At 39.6% G+C, this 20,738-nt stretch overlaps 1 protein-coding gene across 3 annotated transcripts; it reads left to right on the top strand.

The window, feature by feature from the left end:
* The first annotated feature begins 19,812 nt into the window (after positions 1-19,812).
* LOC136210668 (heavy metal-associated isoprenylated plant protein 21-like) lies at positions 19,813-20,364 on the top strand. 3 transcript variants are annotated; one of them, XM_066002052.1, is made up of 2 exons: positions 19,813-19,927; positions 19,995-20,364. In XM_066002052.1, exon 2 carries the CDS (start codon positions 20,012-20,014, stop codon positions 20,339-20,341), a length of 330 nt encoding a protein of 109 aa, XP_065858124.1. In that variant the 5' UTR covers positions 19,813-19,927; positions 19,995-20,011; the 3' UTR covers positions 20,342-20,364. The 3 variants fall into 3 exon arrangements, with proteins under 3 accessions (XP_065858124.1, XP_065858109.1, XP_065858118.1); XM_066002037.1 differs by having other exon boundaries at positions 19,991-20,364; XM_066002046.1 differs by having other exon boundaries at positions 19,885-19,932; positions 19,991-20,364.
* The last annotated feature ends 374 nt before the right edge of the window (positions 20,365-20,738 follow it).

The following is a 20,738-nucleotide window of genomic DNA, read 5'->3' as shown; positions in this document are numbered from 1 at the left end:
AGGTGTTTCAAGTTTAGTTCTTACCGGACTTTTGATTGAAAAACCAGATGGACTCTCCTTCCCATGTTCCTCTATACAGAGAGTTTTGAGCATGTCAATCTCTCTCTGCTGCTCGACATACTGTTGCTCTAGGGCAAATATCTATTCTCTGCAGGCCTGGTTTTGAGCAAACAGGGCGTGGAACTTGGAAAGGATGTCTTCGTTGGAGAGCTTGGCACATTTCTTATAAAAGCCCAAATCTTTGGCTTGCTCGACTTGTTCTGATTCGGATGACACCGACACCGCGGGCTCATGTTTCCTCTTCCTTCCTTCAGCCCTTTTTGCTTCCACAAAGTCTGACATCCAGACCCACTTCCCATTCACCATTCTTCCGAACAACATGCTCTGAAGGCTTTTCACATCAATTTGGTCCGGGTGATTTACTATTGTGAGCCGATTCTTGTCTTCAGGCTTGAATACTCCTAAGGCCTCTGCTATCCGAGTCACAATGCTTCCACAGCAGATGACAGACGAGTTTTTCTTTCCAAACGCGCTAATGTACTCCCCAAACCAGAAGCCAAGGTTCATCCTGCGTCCCTGTACCATACTCCACAGAGCCGTAAGGTCTACGTGAGGGATCATGGCTTGGTTTTAGCACGCAAAGATTGTGCCTGAAACCAGTTTATGCAAGTACCGGAGGGCGTAGTCCTCAATACCAGATGCCTTGGATGCACTTCCGTCGTAACTTGGCTGGCCCGAGATTGAACGCCAGAAAGCCGATGGGTTAAACTCGTCTGGGGTTTCAGTGAAAGCCCCCTTGTACCCTTCAGACACCAAGTCATCGTCATCCGCGGTGCCGAGAAGATTATTGAATGTGTTCAAGGATGACCTTTGAGGATGATTCATCAGTTAGAAACTGAACTTTCCCTCCTCCTCAGGGTCGGTAATCTCCGGATTGTGCTTAAAGGTGGATAGAAACTCCAAAGTGAGTTTCCGATACGCTGATTCTTTCATCTCAAAGAAGCAACCAAAATGGCCCGCTTCCATGGGTTTCTTCACTCGTTCCACAAGCCTGAGCTTTTTCAGCGTATCACAGCATACAGTGCGTACCGGCCCAAATTCGAGCTGAGCCAGATCCTCATATTATTGTTGCACCGCAGAATCCTTAAACTAAGATAATTTCTTGACTAGTTTCTCGTCTGGTACAAACGCGACTGCGCTTGTGCCCGTCATCTTGCTATTCCCTTTTTCTTTCTTTGTGCCTTCGACTTTTAGTTGTTTCCCTGAACCTCAAGTTCACATCATGTTATAGCGACTAAATAGGGATACCCAAAGATAATTGTCAAACGATATATGGGGAAGGGTGTGCAAAGGAAAAGAGTGTAAAACAGTATTGAACTAGGGTCCGCAACGCAGTCAATCCCTTAAATAGAGAAGTGAGAGAAACGGCCTGTTGCCAGAACCGTCATTATTACGACGTTTCAATGCGTGCCATCTGTAAGTGTGGTTGTGGCAACAACCGCGTCCAGGCAAAAGGACACTTGGGGAAGCAAATGGTTGCTTTTCGAATTTGAATTTACTACGCCCTACCCACTTTTGGTTTTATTGAGGAAGGGCAATAGTCTAATAAGTACCAGACGAACAGATGGATTTGATGTTCTCTTTATCTGCCCGTTGATCACTTACCCAAGGTCTTGTCTTTAAAATATTATTTCACTCGCTCCTCTTCAAACAAGTAAAAAGCTAAAACTCTCCCTTAAGGACGGGTAAAAGTTTTATGTCTTTGCTCATCCAAAGGGATCAATTTAATTGTGGGACCTCATATGACACAGAGATTAAACTTAACCAGACTAAACAATGCTAAAAAGAAAATTAAGAAATAAAGTATGAAAATGAAGTATGAAAATGCAAGGTTACTTGTGCTGCAATTGGTGTTTGCAGCGGACACCTCGTTCTCGATTCTATTAGCTCGGGGGGTTTTGGAAATGGACAGTGTCAATCTTCCTTGTGTGGTCATTTTCTAGATAAGGTTTTAGCCTTTGCCCGTTTACCTTGAAAGGTTCATGACCCTACTTGCCAATTTCTACTGCCCCGTGACTGAACACCCTGTGCACCATGTACGGCCCTGACCATCTTGATTTGAATTTTCCAGGGAACAGCCTGAGCCTTGAATTGTACAACAAAACCTTCTGTCCTTCTTGAAAAGTTTTCTCCTGGATCTTTCTGTCATGCCACTTCTTGGTCTTTTCCTTATAATTCACCGCGTTTTCATAGGAAAATAGCCTGAATTCTTCCATATCACAGAGTTGCAATTTTCTTTGATCGCCCACAGCCTGTTTCTCAAAATTTAAGAAAGTTAAAGCCTAAAAGGCTTGATGTTCCATCTCTACTGGAAGATGACAGGATTTTCCATACAACAAACGGAATGGGGACATCCCAATGGGTGTTTTGTATGCAGTTCTATATGCCCACAAAGCATCGTCAAGCTTGTTTGCCCAATCCTTCCTAGAATTGCCAACGGTTTTTTCCAAAATCCTTTTGATTTCTCGATTAGAAATCTCTACCTGTCCACTCATTTGTGGATGGTAAGGCGTGGCAATTCTATGAGAGACTCCAAGCTTTCCCATCAGCTTTTCAAATTTAGCATTACAAAAGTGGGTTCCTTGATCACTAATGATCGCTCGTGGGACACCGAATCGGGCAAACAGCCTTTTAAGGAATTTTACAACCACACGGGCGTCATTGGTGGGACTAGCAATTGCCTCTACCCACTTGCTCACATAGTCGACTGCAACTAAGATGTATTTATGCCCAAAAGACGTAGGGAATGGTCCCATAAAGTCTATGCCCCATATATCAAATATTTCACAAACAACGATGTTATTGAGGGGCATGGCATTTCAAGCAGAAATATTTCCTGTTCGTTGGCACTCATTACAAGTGCGAACAAATTCATTTGCATTCTTGAAAAGGGTTGGCCAGAAAAAACCTGATTGAAGTACTTTGGCTGCAGTTCTGCTTGCGCTATGGTGTCCTCCTGATTCTCTATCGTGACAATGGCTCAAAACAGCCTGTCCTTCCTCTTGAGAAACGCATCTACGAATGATTTGATCGGTGCACAACCTGAAAAGATAGGGGTCTTCCCAAAAGTAATATTTTATCTCTGAATAAAACTTCTTCCTTTGGTTAGTGGACATGTTATGAGGTTTAAGTGAACTAGCAAGGAAATTTGCAATGTCAGCAAACCATGGAGCATGCTGTATAGTATACAGACGCTCATCTGGAAATATTTCGAAAATTTCTAACTATTCCTTGCTGCTCGGATGAGATATTCTAGACAAGTGATCCGCGGCTACATTTTCGGTTCCCTTTTTGTCTTTTATCTCGAGATCAAACTCTTGAAGTAAGAGTAACCACCGTATTAGCCTTGGCTTTGCATCTTTCTTCGCGAACAGGTAGCATAACGCAACATGGTCAGTGTAGACAATGACTTTTGACAAAACCAAGTAGGGACGGAATTTGTCAAATGCATATACTACTGCGAGAAGCTCCTTCTCAGTAGTGGTGTAGTTCTGTTGAGTTTCAGTTAAGGTTTTGCTGGCATAATAAATGGGCCAGAATTTCTTCTCAATCCTTTGCCCAAGAACAACACACACACAAGTATCACTAGCATCACACATCATTTCAAACGGTTGTTCCCAGTTGGGTCCTGCCAATATAGGCGAGTTGATCAGCTTGCCCTTTAAAAGTTCAAAGGCCTCTAAACAGCTTGTACCGAATGAGAATTTCGCATCTTTATGTAGCAAGGAAGACAAGGGTAACACAATCTTTGAGAAATCTTTGATAAACGTTCGGTAGAATCCTATGTGCCCAAGGAAGCTTCTCACATCCTTGACATTAGTTGGAACAGCAAGTTTCTCTATCATCTCTATCTTGGCTTTGTCCACTTCCATCCCCTTTTCCAAGATTTGATGCCCTAGAACAATTCCACCAGTAACCATGAAGTGACATTTCTCCCAATTCAAGACTAAATGGGTCTCCTTGCATCGCACAAGCACGGCCTCGAGGTTGTTCAGACAGTTCCCGAAGGAGTTCCCATAAATAGAGAAGTCGTCCATGAAGATCTCCACAGTCCGTTCCACCATATGGCGTATAATGTTATTTTAGGAAGACCTTTCCTTTCGGAGGCGGCTGCCTTAATCTCTGTCCGCCACTTAACTATGTACGTGCCAACTGCCAAGGGTGGATTCATGATTAAAGGAAGCGAAAAAACAGCACAAGAAACATACACTGCTTCCTTAACCATTCGTTCGTAGGCCAGAGATGAAGAACCAAACACCACCGCTTTGGGCGACACAGAGATGCACCTCAGCTCAAAAGGGAAAAAGGTGAAAATTGCAAAAGGGCTCTGACCAGAGATCAAGGAAGATATCATGGAAACATTAAAAGATTGCCAGGACGTCTTCGCAGGAGATAACGAGGTATTGACAGGAGTGAGCCCAAATGTTATAGCTCATAAACTAAATATTATGAAGGACGCTATACCCGTCACCCAAAAGAGGCGGAATCATGGGCCCGAGAGGCAAAAGGCTGTCGAGGAGGAGATTGCCAAGCTTAAAAAGGCAGACGCTATTGAAGAGGTGATATACACTGAATGGCTGGCAAATGTGGTCCTTGTTAAGAAAGCTGGCGGATCCTACAGGATGTGTATTGATTTTATAGATTTGAACAAGGCGTGCCCAAAAGACAATTACCCACTACCGTGCATTGACATCTTGGTGGATGAGATAGTGGGGCGTGAGGTTTATTCTTTCACAGACGTAAAATCCAATTACCATCAGATCCCAATGGATCCCAATGACAGGATCAAAACGTCATTCATTACACACCAAGCCACCTATTGTTTCAAAGTTATGCCTTTTGGGCTGAAGAACGCAGGGGCAACGTACCAGCGCATGATGAACAAGATCTTTGAAGACAAAAAGGAGACAACTTCTCCATATATGTGGATGACATGATTATCAAAAGTACCACCATGGAGAAGCATGCAGATGACATCAAGGAGGTACTAGAGGTGTTGAGTAAACATAACATCAAGCTTAATTCGGAGAAATGTACATTTGGAGCAACATCTGGCAAATTCCTTGGTTATATCATTAACAGAAGGGAATAGCAGCTAATCCAGAAAAGGTGAGAGCCATGTGTTAGAAATGAAGGCGCCTTATAATATCAGAGAAGTACATCGCCTAAATGGGCGGATTATAGCCTTGGGGAGATTTATTAGCTGTTCTGCTAGGCGATGCCTCCCTTTCTATGAGGTAATAAAAAAACAAAAATTGTTTGAATGAGATGAGGATTGCCAACAAGTCTTCTAGGGAATTAAGCAGTTCTTGATGAAACCGCCGCTAATGAGTAGACCTGTCAAATGAGAAGACCTATACTTGTACATATCGGTCACAAAAAAGGCAATATGCACGGTGATTATTCATGAAGAAGAAGGGAAACAATACCCTACCTATTATGTGAGCAAGGTATTGAAAGACGCAGAGACAAGATACTCAAAATTGGATAAAATGGCATTGGCGGTTATAACCACTTCCATCCGCCTGCAACCATACTTTCAAGCTCACATTATCATAGTACGGATGGGAATTCCCATGCGAAAAGTATTGCAGAATCCGGAAGCATCTGGTAGATTGATGGAGTGGTCCATATGCCTGGGAGAGTTCGATATTCGATAAAAAGGAAGAACCGCCTTGAAAAGCCAGGTTCTGGCGGATTTTGTCAATGAGTTCACGGAGGAGTTCATTGATTCATCGAAAATTAAACTGGAGGAATGGACCATCTACACAGATGGGGCATCATCTGAGGAAGGAGCAGGAGCAGGGGTTGTGATCAAAGGCCCAGAGTACGTTAAAATACACTATGCCACAAAGGCTAGACTTTCCAGTAACTAACAATGCGACCGAGTATGAAGCCTTGATCCTGGGATTCCAACTGCTAAAAAAAATCATCCCGGAACATGTAGTAATATACAATGATTCAAAGCTAATGGTGAATCAAGTAAATTGGCAAGGGAAGGCTTGCCCCCAGTACACCCTTGTGGTGGGACCCCTCCCCGGACCCTCGCTCAGCAGGGAAACGTAGTGCACCGGGCCGCCCCTTTAAAGGATGAAATCCTAGTAAAATATACAGAGGAGGCAAAACAGATCCTTGCTATCCTGGAAAATAAGGAGGTAAAATGGGAGATGGTGCACATCCCGCGGGGGATCAAACACAGAGGCTGATCATTTAGCTAAGTTGCCCTCAAGCAAGGATCAATGGGAACACCTTACTTGTCCTTTTACAGTTAAGGTGAAGCCAATATTCGCCCAGAAGATAGTGGCGGTTATTGGTCTTGCGCAAGCTAATTGGCGGACCCCATTGATTCAATACCTAGTAATAGGGGCATTGTCTGAAGACAAAGACCAAGTAAAAAGGGCTGTGAAAAAAGCAGCTTACTATGCGGTCATGAATGATCAATTATACAGAAAATAGTTTATTAATCCTTAGTTGAAATTCGTCACTACAGAGGAGGGACATGCCATTCTATGGGAGATACATGAAGGTATATGCGGAGCTCACGAAGCATCTGCCACGATCTTTAAAAAAGCAAAGTTGACAGAACAAGATGCGTGAGAATTGGTGGAAACATATCACAGTTGCCAGATTCATGCCAATGATACACACATACCTAAGGCCCTCCAAAGGCCGATCATAGAAGGGTGGCCATTCGCCACATGGGGAATTGATATGATGGGACCATTTCCGCCCACTAAAAAGCAATGAAAGTTTGTGGAGCTAGCTATTGACCACTTTACAAAATGGGTGGAAGCGGAGGCTATCTCAACCATTACAGCAAGGCAGATGATTGATTTTGTTCATGACAATATCATAGGAAGGTTTGGAGTACCCCAACAATCATCACGAACAATGAGACTCAATTCAACTGTGAAGAGTTCAGAAAGTATTGCCAAGACTGGGGGATTACTAACAAATTTTCATCCGTCTATTATCCCCAGTCTAATGGTATGACTGAAGTTACAAACAGGACCCTTGTTAAAGGCATCAAGAAAAGGTTAGGGGAGAAGAAGAAATGTTGGGATGATGAGCTAATCTCCGTCTTATGGGCATATCAAACTACTCCAAGAATGGGCACTGGACAGACACCATTTTCCCTCACTTATGGGGTCGAGGCGGTTATTCTAATAGAAATAAAAACCCCAAGTAGTAGGGTGTCATTTTACTACGAGCAACAAAATGGTGAAAGGCTCAGGGAGAGATTGGATGATCTCGAAGAAAAAAGAGACAGAGCTTACGCCTGAATAGCCGCCTACAAGCAACGAGTGGCCGCCTATCACAATCAAAACGCCAGGCTGGTGGATCTAAACAAAGGAGATCTAGTTTTACGGAAGGTGGACAAAAGTCAACCGCCAAATAGAAAAGGCAAATTAGGCATAACCTGGACATGGCCTTATCGCATTGCAACTAAAATAGGACCAACCACTTTCAAGTTAGAAGAAATGAGTGGGCAAAAAGTACCGCGGACCTGGAACATCCAAAATCCCCACAAGTATTTTACAAAGTAAATGTAACTGAAGCGTCTTGAGCACTCTTTTTCCTTTAAGTAGGGTTTTTCCTACTATAAGGTTTTAACGAGGCTCACAAAAGACTACTATTGTAATAAAGACATAGCGATGTTCATTAATAAACAAGTCTTTGTTATCAGTTGTGTTATTTTTTGGAGATATGTGTAAAAGGCGGGGAAACCTCATTAAGGGCGGATCCTTTTAAAAGTCCCAACCGGATGGATTTTTCTTCCCATAAAAGAAATCCTAAAGTTCTACCAAGGGCGGATTCCTCTTTCCCAGTGAAGGAATCTTAAAATAAAGTCCCGTCAAGGGCGGAGTCTCTTCCCAGAGAAGTATTCCAAACAAAAAGTCCCATCAAGGGCGGATCCACTTAAAAGCCCCAGAAGGACGGACTTTTTCATCCGAAAGAAGAAATCGAAAAAGTCCTACCAAGGGCAGATTCCTCTTTCCCAGTGAAAGATATCCATAAGCTTATCAAAAGCTTTAGGGGACGGTTGGCCACCTACCCTAAACAATTTGGAGAAATTCTAAATAAACCGGAATCTAAAAAGTAATGAAATACATGCTAAGTAAAGAATCAGAGAAAAATGGAATGATTCACATCCAAAGATATAAATTTGCATAAAGTGGAGAATAATAAATTGTACTTGTTATAATGGGCATCAAAGGCCCCCAAAACAAAAAATATATACAACTCCTATTTTTCAGGAAGGTTAAGGGAAATGTTGGAGGCGGAACTAGGAACTTCCCTGTCAGCCCTAGGTGTCACGCTCGCGGGGCGAATCTCCTCTCCATCTCTGGATGTCTCCTTTGGCTGAGCAGTTAGAGGAACGCCAAACACCTCCGCCTCGATGGCACCTGCTGGATCTTCCATGGCATCATACCGCCATGCCTCTTCTTCCCAAGGAATCTCCACCTCAGGTTCCACCAGGTTTACCCCAGGATTTTCTCGCCTGTAGGCGGTGCTCATTCTTTCAGCAAAATAAGCTACCTTGAGATCCATGAGTACCTCTTGATCAGCTAACTTCTTGATCAAGTCTTCCTTCTCCGCCTCCAACTTGGCCTTCTCATCAATCAAGGCCTTGTTCTTGTCTGCTTGTGCCTGGGCAAGGAAGGCAATAGTTTGGTGATTCGCTTGTTCTATTGCCAATTCACCCCTTAGCTTAACAAGGTCCGCAACATAGGTGGCAGCTTCAAGCATGGCATCTTTCACGTCCCTAAGATGATTATAGGTCTACATCAAAGAAGCCAAAGGTGTCAAAATACAATTAAACATGTTAAGAAAATTGAAAAAAAAAGGATAAGTACCGCAAAGAATTTTTTCATGGCCATGTTAAGCTGGCTTATGGGCGTGTATTTGACTGAATCCTTTGCCACTCGGGAAAGCTCCCTCAAAGCCTCATGGATGTCATCCATCACCCTACTGTCCATGGGGGTGACATACGGGCCATACGCCCTAACCCAATATCACCTCAGGCGGTGTAGACACCGAGTCGGAGGACCTGTGACGAAAACCTAAAAACAAGACGGTTGAAGCGGTTGATTCCGGAAGTTTTGAAAAAAAAAATAATAAGTACATAATAAGGAAGAAAAAGTTACGGCGGGTCACTGTTGTCGATCGGATGGCTCGCGAATGCTTAGCGGCATGGTGCCAGTGCTTAGCGGCAGCCGACGCGCGTTCGACGACAGTCGGACGCCCGCTCGACAGCACGAGGCGCGCGCTCGACGTCCGTCGGACGCACGCGTCCAACCACGAATGGCACGCGCTCGACGTCCGAGCGATGCACGGGCCCGGCGGCGCGGAACGCGCGCTCGTCGGCCACGGGGCGTGCGCGTTCGGTAGCGCAGAAAGCGCGTTCGGCGGCCACGACGCGTGGGCGCCCGACGGCACGAAACGCGCGCTCGACAGTCACGGGACGTGCGCGCCCGACGGCGCGAGACGCGCCCCGGCGGCCGTTGGGCGAGCGCCCAACAACATCGGGCGAACGCCCAACGGCAGTTGGGCACGCGCCCAACTTTTCGTTGGGCGCTCGCCCAACGCTGTTGGGTGATCGCCCAACAAATGTTGGGCGGCCGCCCAACATGCCTTGGGCGACGCCCGATTTTGCTCGGGCGTCGCCCATTCTTCCGGGGATCCGATTTCCTATAAAAAGCACGGATCCCCATGCATTTGGGGGAGAGGAGCTTTTTTTGGAAGGATTTTCTCACTCTAGACATTTTTAGAGAGAGAAAATTTATTTTTTGGGAAAAAACATTTTTTTTCCTAAAAATTCCAAATCTCCTAAAAGTTAAAATTTTATCAAAAACATCGGGAAGCACGATTCGTGGAATCAATCGACGTCAACCGTCAATACCGAACTTAAGGTATTATCCGAGGACTAGACTCTTTTATTTTATTTAATTTACTTCCTTCTTCTATTTATTTTTATGTTATGTTTTTATTTATTTAGTTATTCATTTATTTTATCACTTTTTATTTAATTTTGGGTATTTATTTAATTTTCATCTCGTGTTGAATAAAATTGGGTTTTGTTTTAAAATAAAAAACCTCGTTTTGATATCCCAATACGAACCGTGATCCGATAAAAAGGTAGTTCGGGTATTGAAAACGTTGTAATTATAAGTTTTTAATTTAAAGAAATTTCCAAATAATGTTGTAAAATAAAAACGTCGTTTTAGGAACTTCCGTTATCGACTATGACCCATTTTTGGTAGTTCGGAAATCCAAAACGATTGAATTAGACTTAATTTAAAGCTTTTGAATAAATCTGGAAACAATTAGAGTGCTGCTGTAATTTTCCGTTTCTGTCACTAATTGCTGTTTACCGACGGATTTTCCGTCGGTAAATCTGCTGGAATGTAAAAAATGCTGTTTTGGTCCCTGTTTCTTAACTCTTAAGTTTTTGGTCCTTTGTATATATATGTGTATTTATGTAATATATATTTTCAAACTATTTTTAGACATTTGATACATATAGTTATTTAGAATGTTTATATATCATCTTTTATTTTATTTTAAATATAAGTATATGTATATATATCTTTTCTTTTCTTTTTCCTTTGCTTAAATGGTAATGAATTTTATTTTAAAATGATATTTACTTGGGTATTTTGGGGAGTGATTAATTAGTAGACATTTTGTGGATAAATGGATATTATTTTGACATTTAAATTACATTAGGTATGTATATATATAGTTTTGGGCTATTTGGGCTATATTAGTTATTATTAGATAAAACTATTTAGGGGACAAATGATATTTTCTTATTTAGGGGTTTTATTTATTATTTTCAAATATTTAAAGTAAAAATGTATTATATTTAGTATTTTCATATATGTATTATATAGTATCTTTTCATTAACCTTTATTTCATGTTTCTTTTTGGCTAAAATGTATATATATATATGCCTATATTATTTTCTTTATTCTTTTGGTCATTCATGGGTCCATGTTTCAAACGGGCTTCATTTGGGAGTGAGTTTGGATTTAATATGTTTATTGTTGTAATTATGACAAGTAAAGAATCCATTAAGTAAAAAGGGGAAAATAAATCACAAAAAGGATTTTCAATTAATTATTTAAACTAATAGATTTTTAGAGGTTCCTAATGTAAATAAATAGTGTTTTCTTGACATTTCAAATTGTTTCTCAAAACACCACGTTTTAAAACCTTAGTCCGTTCCAACGACGGATTAAGCGAACCTTGTAATTAAAATCATTTTCATGGTGAATAATAGAGTTTTCGAATCGTTTTCTTAATGATTTATACAAAATAAATTGACTTGTATGCTTAACCACGTTTTCTTATTAAAGGTTTTTACCTTAACGTTTTTAAACACTTGAGTCGTTCCAACGGCGATTCGGGTGAACTTCATCAAACGGGGTTTTGAAACGTACCTAAATCGTTCCAACGGCGATTAAGGTACGAACCATGTAAATAAACTCGTTTTGGGAAATGAGTTAGTATAGAATTAACACGCAACACGACATGTAAATCCCGTGGTAAATAAACCACTTCTTTCTTCCTCCCCTCTCTTTGTATGTATATCAAATTGATGTAAATGGGTGATTCTTTACTAAAGTGGCTTTTTCAATAATATATGCTCAAAACGGTTTCTAAAAAGAGAAAGAAAAGGTTTCAAATGAATTTTAAACTTAAAGAAGTATACGATTAGTCCGTTATCGCCTAACATGCTGAGTAGGAGGTCGGTGGTTCATAACCGGGCGATGTCGGGGTGCCTAGTAGCCTTTCTCCGGAAAGGAGCTAGCCTTCTCGGCTCGTACCTAAGTTTCCCGAACCCACACCGGTCTCCCGCAAGGGATCGGTGTTCATTTTCCCATTCGTGGGTGGCGACTCTTCCATATCTCCGAGCTCCGGTCCTGCCGAGCAGCTTGATTCCACGATTGGTTGCTTTCGGCGCCAATCACCGCTTACGTCGCCATGAGGTGTCCACCCCCCGTCCGCCCGGGAGATTAGGCCGCGGCACCTCGTCTAACAGGCGGGGCTTCTCAGTCTGAAGAACAGGGGAAAGGTTAGCGTCAAATTACACAACACAGGATAGATAAGGTGTAGAGAACTCACAGGAAAAGGTTGAATCATTGGCGGTTTCTGGACACCGCTGAGAGGATTTTGAGAGTCGCATGCACCGCCTTCATGAATAACCAGGGTGTTGGATTTTTGGCGTTTAAGCTGAGGCATGTCACCATCCTCCAAATTAATGGAGGAAGTCTCCTGAGCAGCCTGCCGCTTCTGTTGGGGTTTTAGTGTCCTATAGACAATCGTTCTAGGATACAAACTTAATGTAAATGAAGTGTTCTTTATATCATTTGTTTTAATGAGATATGGTTTCATAACTATATAAAGGCAATACCTTTTAAGAACTAAATAAAGTCTAATAAAAGGAAATCCGTAGGTTTGTTTAAAGTGATTATAAAGTGTTTATACAAGCATGAAGTGAGACAAAATTTTATAATAAACTAATAAACTTAAAACCACCCCAAGTCAAGTAATATGTTTAGGATTGACATATCACTGCTGAGACTTGCATGTAACAATGTCTTCTGTCGCGACAGAAAGTTGATCTCACAAGCTTCATATATACAGATATCTGGACAGTTACGTGGATCCAATGAAAAGGAGTTCATAAGGATTGGGGACCCAACTTGAGATAACAGGATGGGTAGATTCATCCTTGTCACCTCTTTATCTCATTGGTATTAATAGGTATAAGTAATCCTCAGACTCAAAGGAATGTTAATTAGTAATTCTGGATTACGGAATGTGACGCTTTGATCATGTTGTAACACGATCCTTAACAGAGATTACTCTGGGGTGTGAACGGCAGACGTTGGGTATCACAGGAAGTAATTGTAGGATAGTTATACATTGGATTGAGCATTTATCACTCCCGATAAATGGGAGATATGTCCATGGATCGCTTATGGAAGACTTGACTCTAAATCCTTGCAAGGTGGTAGCTTAAGATTGAAATACAGATTTCTCTTAACCTATCTAATTGGAGTTGACTCGGCCTGTACAAGTAAAACGAACGTCTCGCTATATGTGACTTGACATTATCCATAGTCATAAGATTCAGTTCAAGGATGTAGTTGATAAAGGATCGAATTATACTGTAACTAATACGGAAAGGTCAACGACAGAATCAACTTGTCTTCTTATAGCTCTGGGGGAATGTTTCGGATTTTCCAATCACATTTTGCGTACTCATTCCGTTATGCAAAGATTAAATATAATTCTTTGAAAATTAAACTAATAGTTGCATACGGCTAGAAACAATAAGAACCTAATGGATCACACATAAGACTTGGAACCCAAAAGAGAAACAGATGTTAATTAATTGATGGAAGCCCAACTGAGCCCAATAAGGCCCAGTTAATGAAGGGGGGCGATTTTATGTATATAAAATACATAAATAATTAATTTGGTTTTATCAATTCTAATTAGATTAGGATTATGAATTAAATTAATTAAAGGATAAATAAGTTAGGAGTTTTAATTAGATTATATTACTCCTATTATTATCATATAAGGTTACTATTATTATCTTTATATTTAAGATATAATTATAGATAATAAATAAGAATTATATTCCGAATTAAATTTTTATTCAGTAACCTAATTCTATCTAACTAGGGTTTAGATACAAGAGAATATAAATACCCCCTTATGTGCAATTTTCGTGACAGACTAGAGTCTCCTGCAGACTGAGAATTTCGATCCCTACAGTAGAGGACGGAATTCCACCGATTGCTTTCGAATCAATTGATTTCATCTCTTCCTTTTTCTCCTTGATCTTGTGTTGATTAATTAGAGGCAATCTATTTTGGTTGCTATTCGTCGGTTGATTTCTAATCGTTTACTTGTTTGTTTTGTTGTGTTCATGAAAGAAGAAAAACAAACAAAAGGGAGAAATTCGTTCTTGTTCCTCCTACATCAGGTCAGTTCACGATTTCGCGGATTCCCGGAGATTGAACCGTTGGATCGCCGCGATATTTGGACAGGAGCTTCTAGACATATTCTTCCACATTTCCACCGTTGGGATTGTCGTTCGGAGGTCTGGAAGGTCCGTTCGGGTAGGGGCAGATTGGTAGACAGTTTCCATCTCTTTTGAAGTTGTGGGCACTTCGTTTGCAACGGTAGATTGAACTCCAAAAGGTTTTTCATTCTATCCCTCTTTATATGAAATAACGATTAACGGATCTTGTGTTAATGAAAATAGGTTAAAATTTTTATATTTTCGCTGCTATATGTTAGCCTATTTTCCTTCAGTGGTATCAGAGCCTGCGTTAAATCCGTTATTTCATATATGAAAATTTAGAAGTTTTGCAATCAGGTTGAATTAATATTTATAGTTAGGTTAATTAACAAAACTGTTTTGATTAATTAGTTCTAAAGATAAATAAGTTTTAATTAATTGTTAATTAAAATAGTTTATGCATATGTTCCTAATTATTTCGGTTGATAATCATTATAACAAAATCTATTAGTTTTATAGTTAGATTGATAAAAGTTAATTTTATTGATTCTAAAGATAAAACGGAAAACCTATAATAGGTTTTCTTATTTTCTGAAAATCGTTTTGAAACCGTTTTAAAACTGATATATATATATATATATATATATAATTAAAAAAAAAGGACAGCAGCTCAGGTCGCGCCTCACGGCGCAACTCGGCTGCTGTCGCACGGTTGCTGCCCCGCGGCAGCAACCGCGCGGCGCCTGGCCACCGCTGCCGCAAGGCAGCGGCTGGCCAGATGCACTAGGGCTGCTGCCAAACGGCAGCAGCCGCGTCCTCGGGCCCGGCCCGAGACCCACTTATTTTACAACCGTTTTAAAATCAGTTTTTAAATATAATTGTATATGTATATATATGTTTTAGAAATTAATAGTTTTATGTTTTGATTATCGAATGAAAAGTTTATTTAAAAGTTTGTTTACCTATTTGTAAATCAAAAGTATTAAATGAATTGAAATCAAAATAATTGGGACATGCATAAATTAAAGTTTTGTATAGTTGTATTAATCTAAAAGGTTAATATAGAAGATACGAAACTATTAGAAGTAAAATTGGATGAAAGTTAATTTGATGTGTTAATGTGATGAACCTAAATATTACATAAAGTATTTATGTAATCAACCAATTAAATTTATTTAATTGAGTCTATGCATGTTTGGAGTTATGGACATATTTGGACCCTCTTTTAGTCTTTTGGTATTTTTGAAATAGGGCATGCGAGTCTTGCCTTTCTACTATCTATTGTAATTTCTCCTCTCATCTAATTCCCTTCAATTTAATTGAAGTTTTCTTTAGTAGAATAGAAATTAATATGTAATTTCAAGGCGCCATGGAGAAGACGGAGGACCTAAAGAGAAATATGTAATAGTTAGTATTTCCCTAGGTTTGGCCTTTTATTCCGTCTCTGGCTCGACAGAATAATTTAGATGATATGTCCATAACGCCAATGTATGTGTTTGATGTATGCTAAAGAAAATCAAGACTAAGTTAGATTATGAGACTTAAAATAAAAATCTCTCACTAATTAAAAGTTAAGTAAATAAGCAAGTTATTAAATCGGTTGCCCCTCCCTAATATTATAATTCAGCCGGCAGTACTGGGGGCCTTTGGGTTGTTGAGCAAACTCAAGCTCGGGGTCTTATGGTAACACCTGAATTATCGAAAATCATTTTTCATGAATATGGGGTAATACTTAAATTAGATTATGATAATTGGATGAGCAAACTCATGTTGTCATAAACTAATGGGCAATATGGTTGGGATTAATATGAATAGCATATTAGTTACTAATGTGGTTAGTAACCCAATAACCTAGGAATCACATTAAAGATGTGATTGATTACATGAATCTACCTAACGAATGAGACTAGCTTGTTGAGCAAACTCAAGGCGAAATCTCAGGAGTTAGGATCCTAGCTCACTAAAGGATTTGCGAAATTCTTCGAATTAATATGGAGGGCTATTAATTTGGCAAAATAGTGGGAGCAATCTAAAATAAACAAAAGGCCTATAATTTTAGATTGATGTATTTTAAAGCAAATGAATAACGTACGTTTACTCTTTCTCACTCTCAAGTTATATTAAAACACTCTTAAAATCATGACTAAACACCAATCTGCAAAATATACTTACCGATAACAAGTTGAACAGTTCAAAATTCACCGACTGGTATCGCAACCTCAAAATCGTTTTGAAGTTCGAGAAGAAAGGGTATGTACTTGATACACCGATACCCCCTTACCCGATGGATTGTGCTCCCTACTAAGAATTTATGCTTACTTAAAGCATAAGGCTGATGACGATCATGCGGTAGACATCATACTTGCATCAATGATATCGGAATTGAAAAGGCAACATGTAGAAATGGATGCCTATTCCATGGTCACGCACCTGAAAGAGTTGTTTGTGAATCAAACTCGGTGCGAACTCTACGAGATAACAAAAAAGTTATATAGATGCAAGATGCAGGTGGGCACATCTGTAATGGCACATTGTGTCAAGATGATTAGCCTTATCACCAAGTTTTCTAGTATTGGAGATGCGATGGATCATGAACTAAGTGTAAACTTACTTCTTCAGTCCCTCCCTGAGAGTTACTCACAGTTCATCATGAACTACCAAGTGAGTGGCTTGCAAACCTCTCTTGAAGAGCTTGCAAATATGCTCGAGACAGTCGAGCCCAATATGAAAGAAAATGAGGGGATACCAGGCCCTTGCTATTGAAGGATCAAAGAAGAGGAAAGGGAACTCTCCCAATCCAAACCATCCTAATAAGGGCAAGGGGGCCATGCTCACCGAAACAAAGGGAAAGGAAGTGAAGAAGCCCAAATGAGAGTGCCACTTTTATGGTGAAGAAGGGCATTGGAAAAGAAACTGTTTGGTGTACCTAGCTACCCTCAAGAAGGGAAAAGCTGGGACTCCAACATCTGGTATGTTCTATATTTCGATAAAACATTGCGATTTTATAGAGATGGGATTTTCTATTTTTCAGGAATATCACAAAATGAGATTTATGTGCTAGATGACAAAATTTCTGTTTTCGCAATTGATACCAAAAAACATAAGCTAGATAATTCAACTTACTTGTGGCATTGTCGTTTAGGCCATATAAACAAAAGACGCATGCTTAAGCTACATCAAGATGGGCTTATAAATTCAATTGATCCTGAATCATTGGAAACATGCGAAGCATGTTTAAAAGGTAAAATGACAAAGACACCCTTTAGCAATAAAGGTGAGCGTGTATCAGACACTCTAGGATTAATACATTCTGATGTATGCGGTCCTATGTCAGTCCAAGCAAGAGGAGGATTCAGATACTTCATAAGCTTCATAGATGACCATACCCGATATGGTTATATCTACTTGATGAAGCACAAGTCCGAAGCTTTTGAGAAATTCAAATGCTTCAAGAATGAATTAGAAAATCAATTAGGAAAGAAAATAAAGACACTTCGATTTGATCGAGGTGGCGAATATCTTTCAGATGATTTTCTAAATTATCTAACTGAATGTGGGATATGCTCACAATGGACACCTCCCTATACACCACAACACAATGGTGTATCCGAGAGGAGGAACCGTACCTTACTAGATATGGTACGATCCATGATGAGCATAGCATTACTTCCAAAGACATTCTGGGGCTATGCCTTAGAAACTGTCCTCTTCACCCTAAATCGAGTACCAACTAAATCCGCTAGTTCCACACCATATGAATTGTTCGTTGGTAGGAAACCCGTGTTCTCATTCATGAGAGTATGGGGTTGTTCAGCTTTTGTCAAACGCATTGCGTCAGACAAACTAGATTCTAAATCTGATAAGTGTTTCTTCATTGGATACCCTAAGGAAACTGTGGGGTATTACTTCTATCATCCAGATGATCAGAAAGTAATAGTATCCAAGCACGCAACCTTCTTGGAGAAAGAGTTTCTCGAAGAAACAGAAAAGAGAAGCATGATTGAACTTGATGAAGTTCAAGAACAAGAAACACCGACTGAAACAACAGAAGCGGTTGAGGAACCCGATGCAGTCCCATTAGATGAGACTCAAGTGCCACCCATTTGTAGATCACAAAGAGTTCGTGAACTCCCTATTATATATGGTTTTCTAGTGGGAGATAATGATGAGGTTCCCGTGTTAGACGATGAACCCGAAAACTACGAAGAGGCTCTTAACAGTCCAGATTCTAAAGCATGGCTCGAAGCCATGGATTCTGAAATGGATTCCATGTACACCAACCAAGTGTGGACTTTGGTTGATCCATCCGAAGGGATAAAACCCATTGGGTGCAGGTGGATCTTCAAAAAGAAGACTGACATGGATGGAAAGGTTAGCACCTACAAAGCTAGGTTAGTAGCGAAAGGATATCGTCAGAAACAACGAATTGATTATGACGAAACTTTCTCTCCTGTGGCTATATCCAAATCAATCAGAATAATGCTCGCTATTGCCGCTCACTACGATTACGAGATTTGGCAAATGGATATGAAAACAGCTTTCCTAAACGGAAACCTGCTTGAGGATGTATATATGATGCAACCTGAAGGTTTCATATCAAAGGATGCAAACAAGGGTTGCAAACTTCAGAGATCCATTTATGGACTCAAGCAAGCATCTAGAAGCTGGAACAAGCATTTTGACGAAACCATAAAAACAATTTGGTTTCGAACAAAATTGTGAAGAAGCTTGCATTTACAAGAAAGCAAGTGGGAGCTCAGTTGCATTTCTGATATTATATGTGGACGATATATTATTAATGGGAAATGACGTAGCTCTACTACAGTCGGTGAAAGTATGGTTATCAGGTAACTTCTCCATGAAAGACCTTGGTGAAGCAGCTTATATATTTGGTATAAAGATCTACAAAGATAGATCAATAAGACTGCTTGGTTTTTCACAGGATACATACATCGAAAAGGTGCTAAAGCGGTTTAGCATGCTTGAATCGAAACGAGGTAACTTACCAATGATACATAGAGTTATAGACCTGCTTTTGCAATTCTCCATGGAGAAATGCATTATTTACATCATAATGAAATAAAGTCCAACCTTGAATCACAACCAATGCTAAAATTAATGTAACTTGGCTCAACTTAACAACGAGAGAGAAAGTGTCCATATGGTCAATTCCTTATCACTCTTCAAGTTTTTGTTAAATCTAAGGCCTTTAATATGTTTCCAGCATTCATGTTTAACATTTTGGTTGTGGTATAACACTGAGATTTAATACAAAATGCTTATGATATTCTATGACACTAGACAAAGGTACCTAGAGATGCATGTCTATGGTTGTGAAACAAAATCTTCAACAACCCTGCAGTTTTATAAGGAAATAGATGCTCTATAAATTTCACATGATGAGAAATAATATATAACAAGTTTGTAACCTTTGACTTGTGATTTAAAACCAAGAAAACAGAAGAAGAATGATATCATAATAAGTTTGAAGAGTTGAAACAAAGAAAGAAGAGAGACGTAAAACATCCTTATAACTTTTGTATTTTTACATTTGAAGTCGTATAATTATATTCTCTTGTTTAAAAGCAGGCACTTTAACAGAATCAGAATGGATATTTAAATTTAGATAAGTAGTGATGGTGAGAAGAAAGAAATATATACCTTTTTATAAAAAAAAAAAAGTGGATGTTAGGAAAAAGGGTAGGGTAGTATCTAGTTCCTATATAAAAGGTAGAGGTTTGGCGATAGAGAGAAGATGGAAGATGGGAGGCCTTGATTATCTTTGCAGTGTGAGAAGAAGCAAACGCAAGCCAATGCAGGTAAGGTACGTAATTAATTAAGCTTCTTAATCTAATTAGTATCTAATAACATCCTCTGATCAGACAGTTGAAATCAAAGTGAAAATGGACTGTGATGGGTGTGAAAGAAGAGTTAAGAATGTTGTTTCCAACATCAAAGGTGTACAGAGTGTGGAAGTGAACAGAAAGCAAAGCAGATTAGTAGTATGCGGACATGTGGATGCTAACAAGGTCTTAAAGAGGGTTCAAACCACTGGCAAGAGAGCTGAATTTTGGCCATATATACCTCAACATTTAGTATACCATCCTCATGCTTCCGGTGTTTATGATAAAAGGGCTCCTCCTGGTTATGTTCGTACTCCTTCTTCTCAACAAGAAGAACATTTTGTCTCTTTTTTTAGTGATGATAATGTTCATGCTTGTTCTATTATGTAATCTCCTTTTTCAAAGAATATGATTCCAATCTCCTTTTTAATTCTACTTTCCTAATATTCTACTTTCCTAATATGATTCCTAATATTCACTCATTAATATCAAACAACAATCAACCCTTACAATCACTAAAATATCATTATTGTCTAAGCCATTACAGATTAATTAACTTGTAAATATGTGAAGATCACAATCCTAACCAAAGGTTTGTCATTACAAAGCTAATATTTAACTATACAAGAAGCCTAAAATCTAACCTTGAACCTCATGACTTGTTATGTCTATCCTTTGCTGGTTCTTCCATCCTTTTGCTCTCTACAAAATAAAATACACAAGTTAATTGAGTCTGATCTTCAAAGTAATAAAAATTGATGCTTGAAACATTGTATTATAACAGAAA

Source organism: Euphorbia lathyris, chromosome 1 (genome assembly GCF_963576675.1).
Source record: "Euphorbia lathyris chromosome 1, ddEupLath1.1, whole genome shotgun sequence".
NCBI classification, from domain to species: domain Eukaryota; kingdom Viridiplantae; phylum Streptophyta; class Magnoliopsida; order Malpighiales; family Euphorbiaceae; genus Euphorbia; species Euphorbia lathyris.
The sequence above is the reverse complement of the archived record's forward strand: the minus strand, read 5'-3'. Positions and strand labels throughout refer to the sequence as shown.

What these genes read in the sequence shown, in the direction of transcription:
- LOC136210668 (XM_066002037.1), top strand. Translation starts at nt 19,871, where the DNA reads ATGGGAGGCCTTGATTATCTTTGCAGTGTGAGAAGAAGCAAACGCAAG. An exon ending in GCAAACGCAAGCCAATGCAG is followed by an intron (nt 19,928 to 19,990) that starts GTAAGGTACGTA and finishes TCCTCTGATCAG; the next exon opens with ACAGTTGAAATCAAAGTGAA.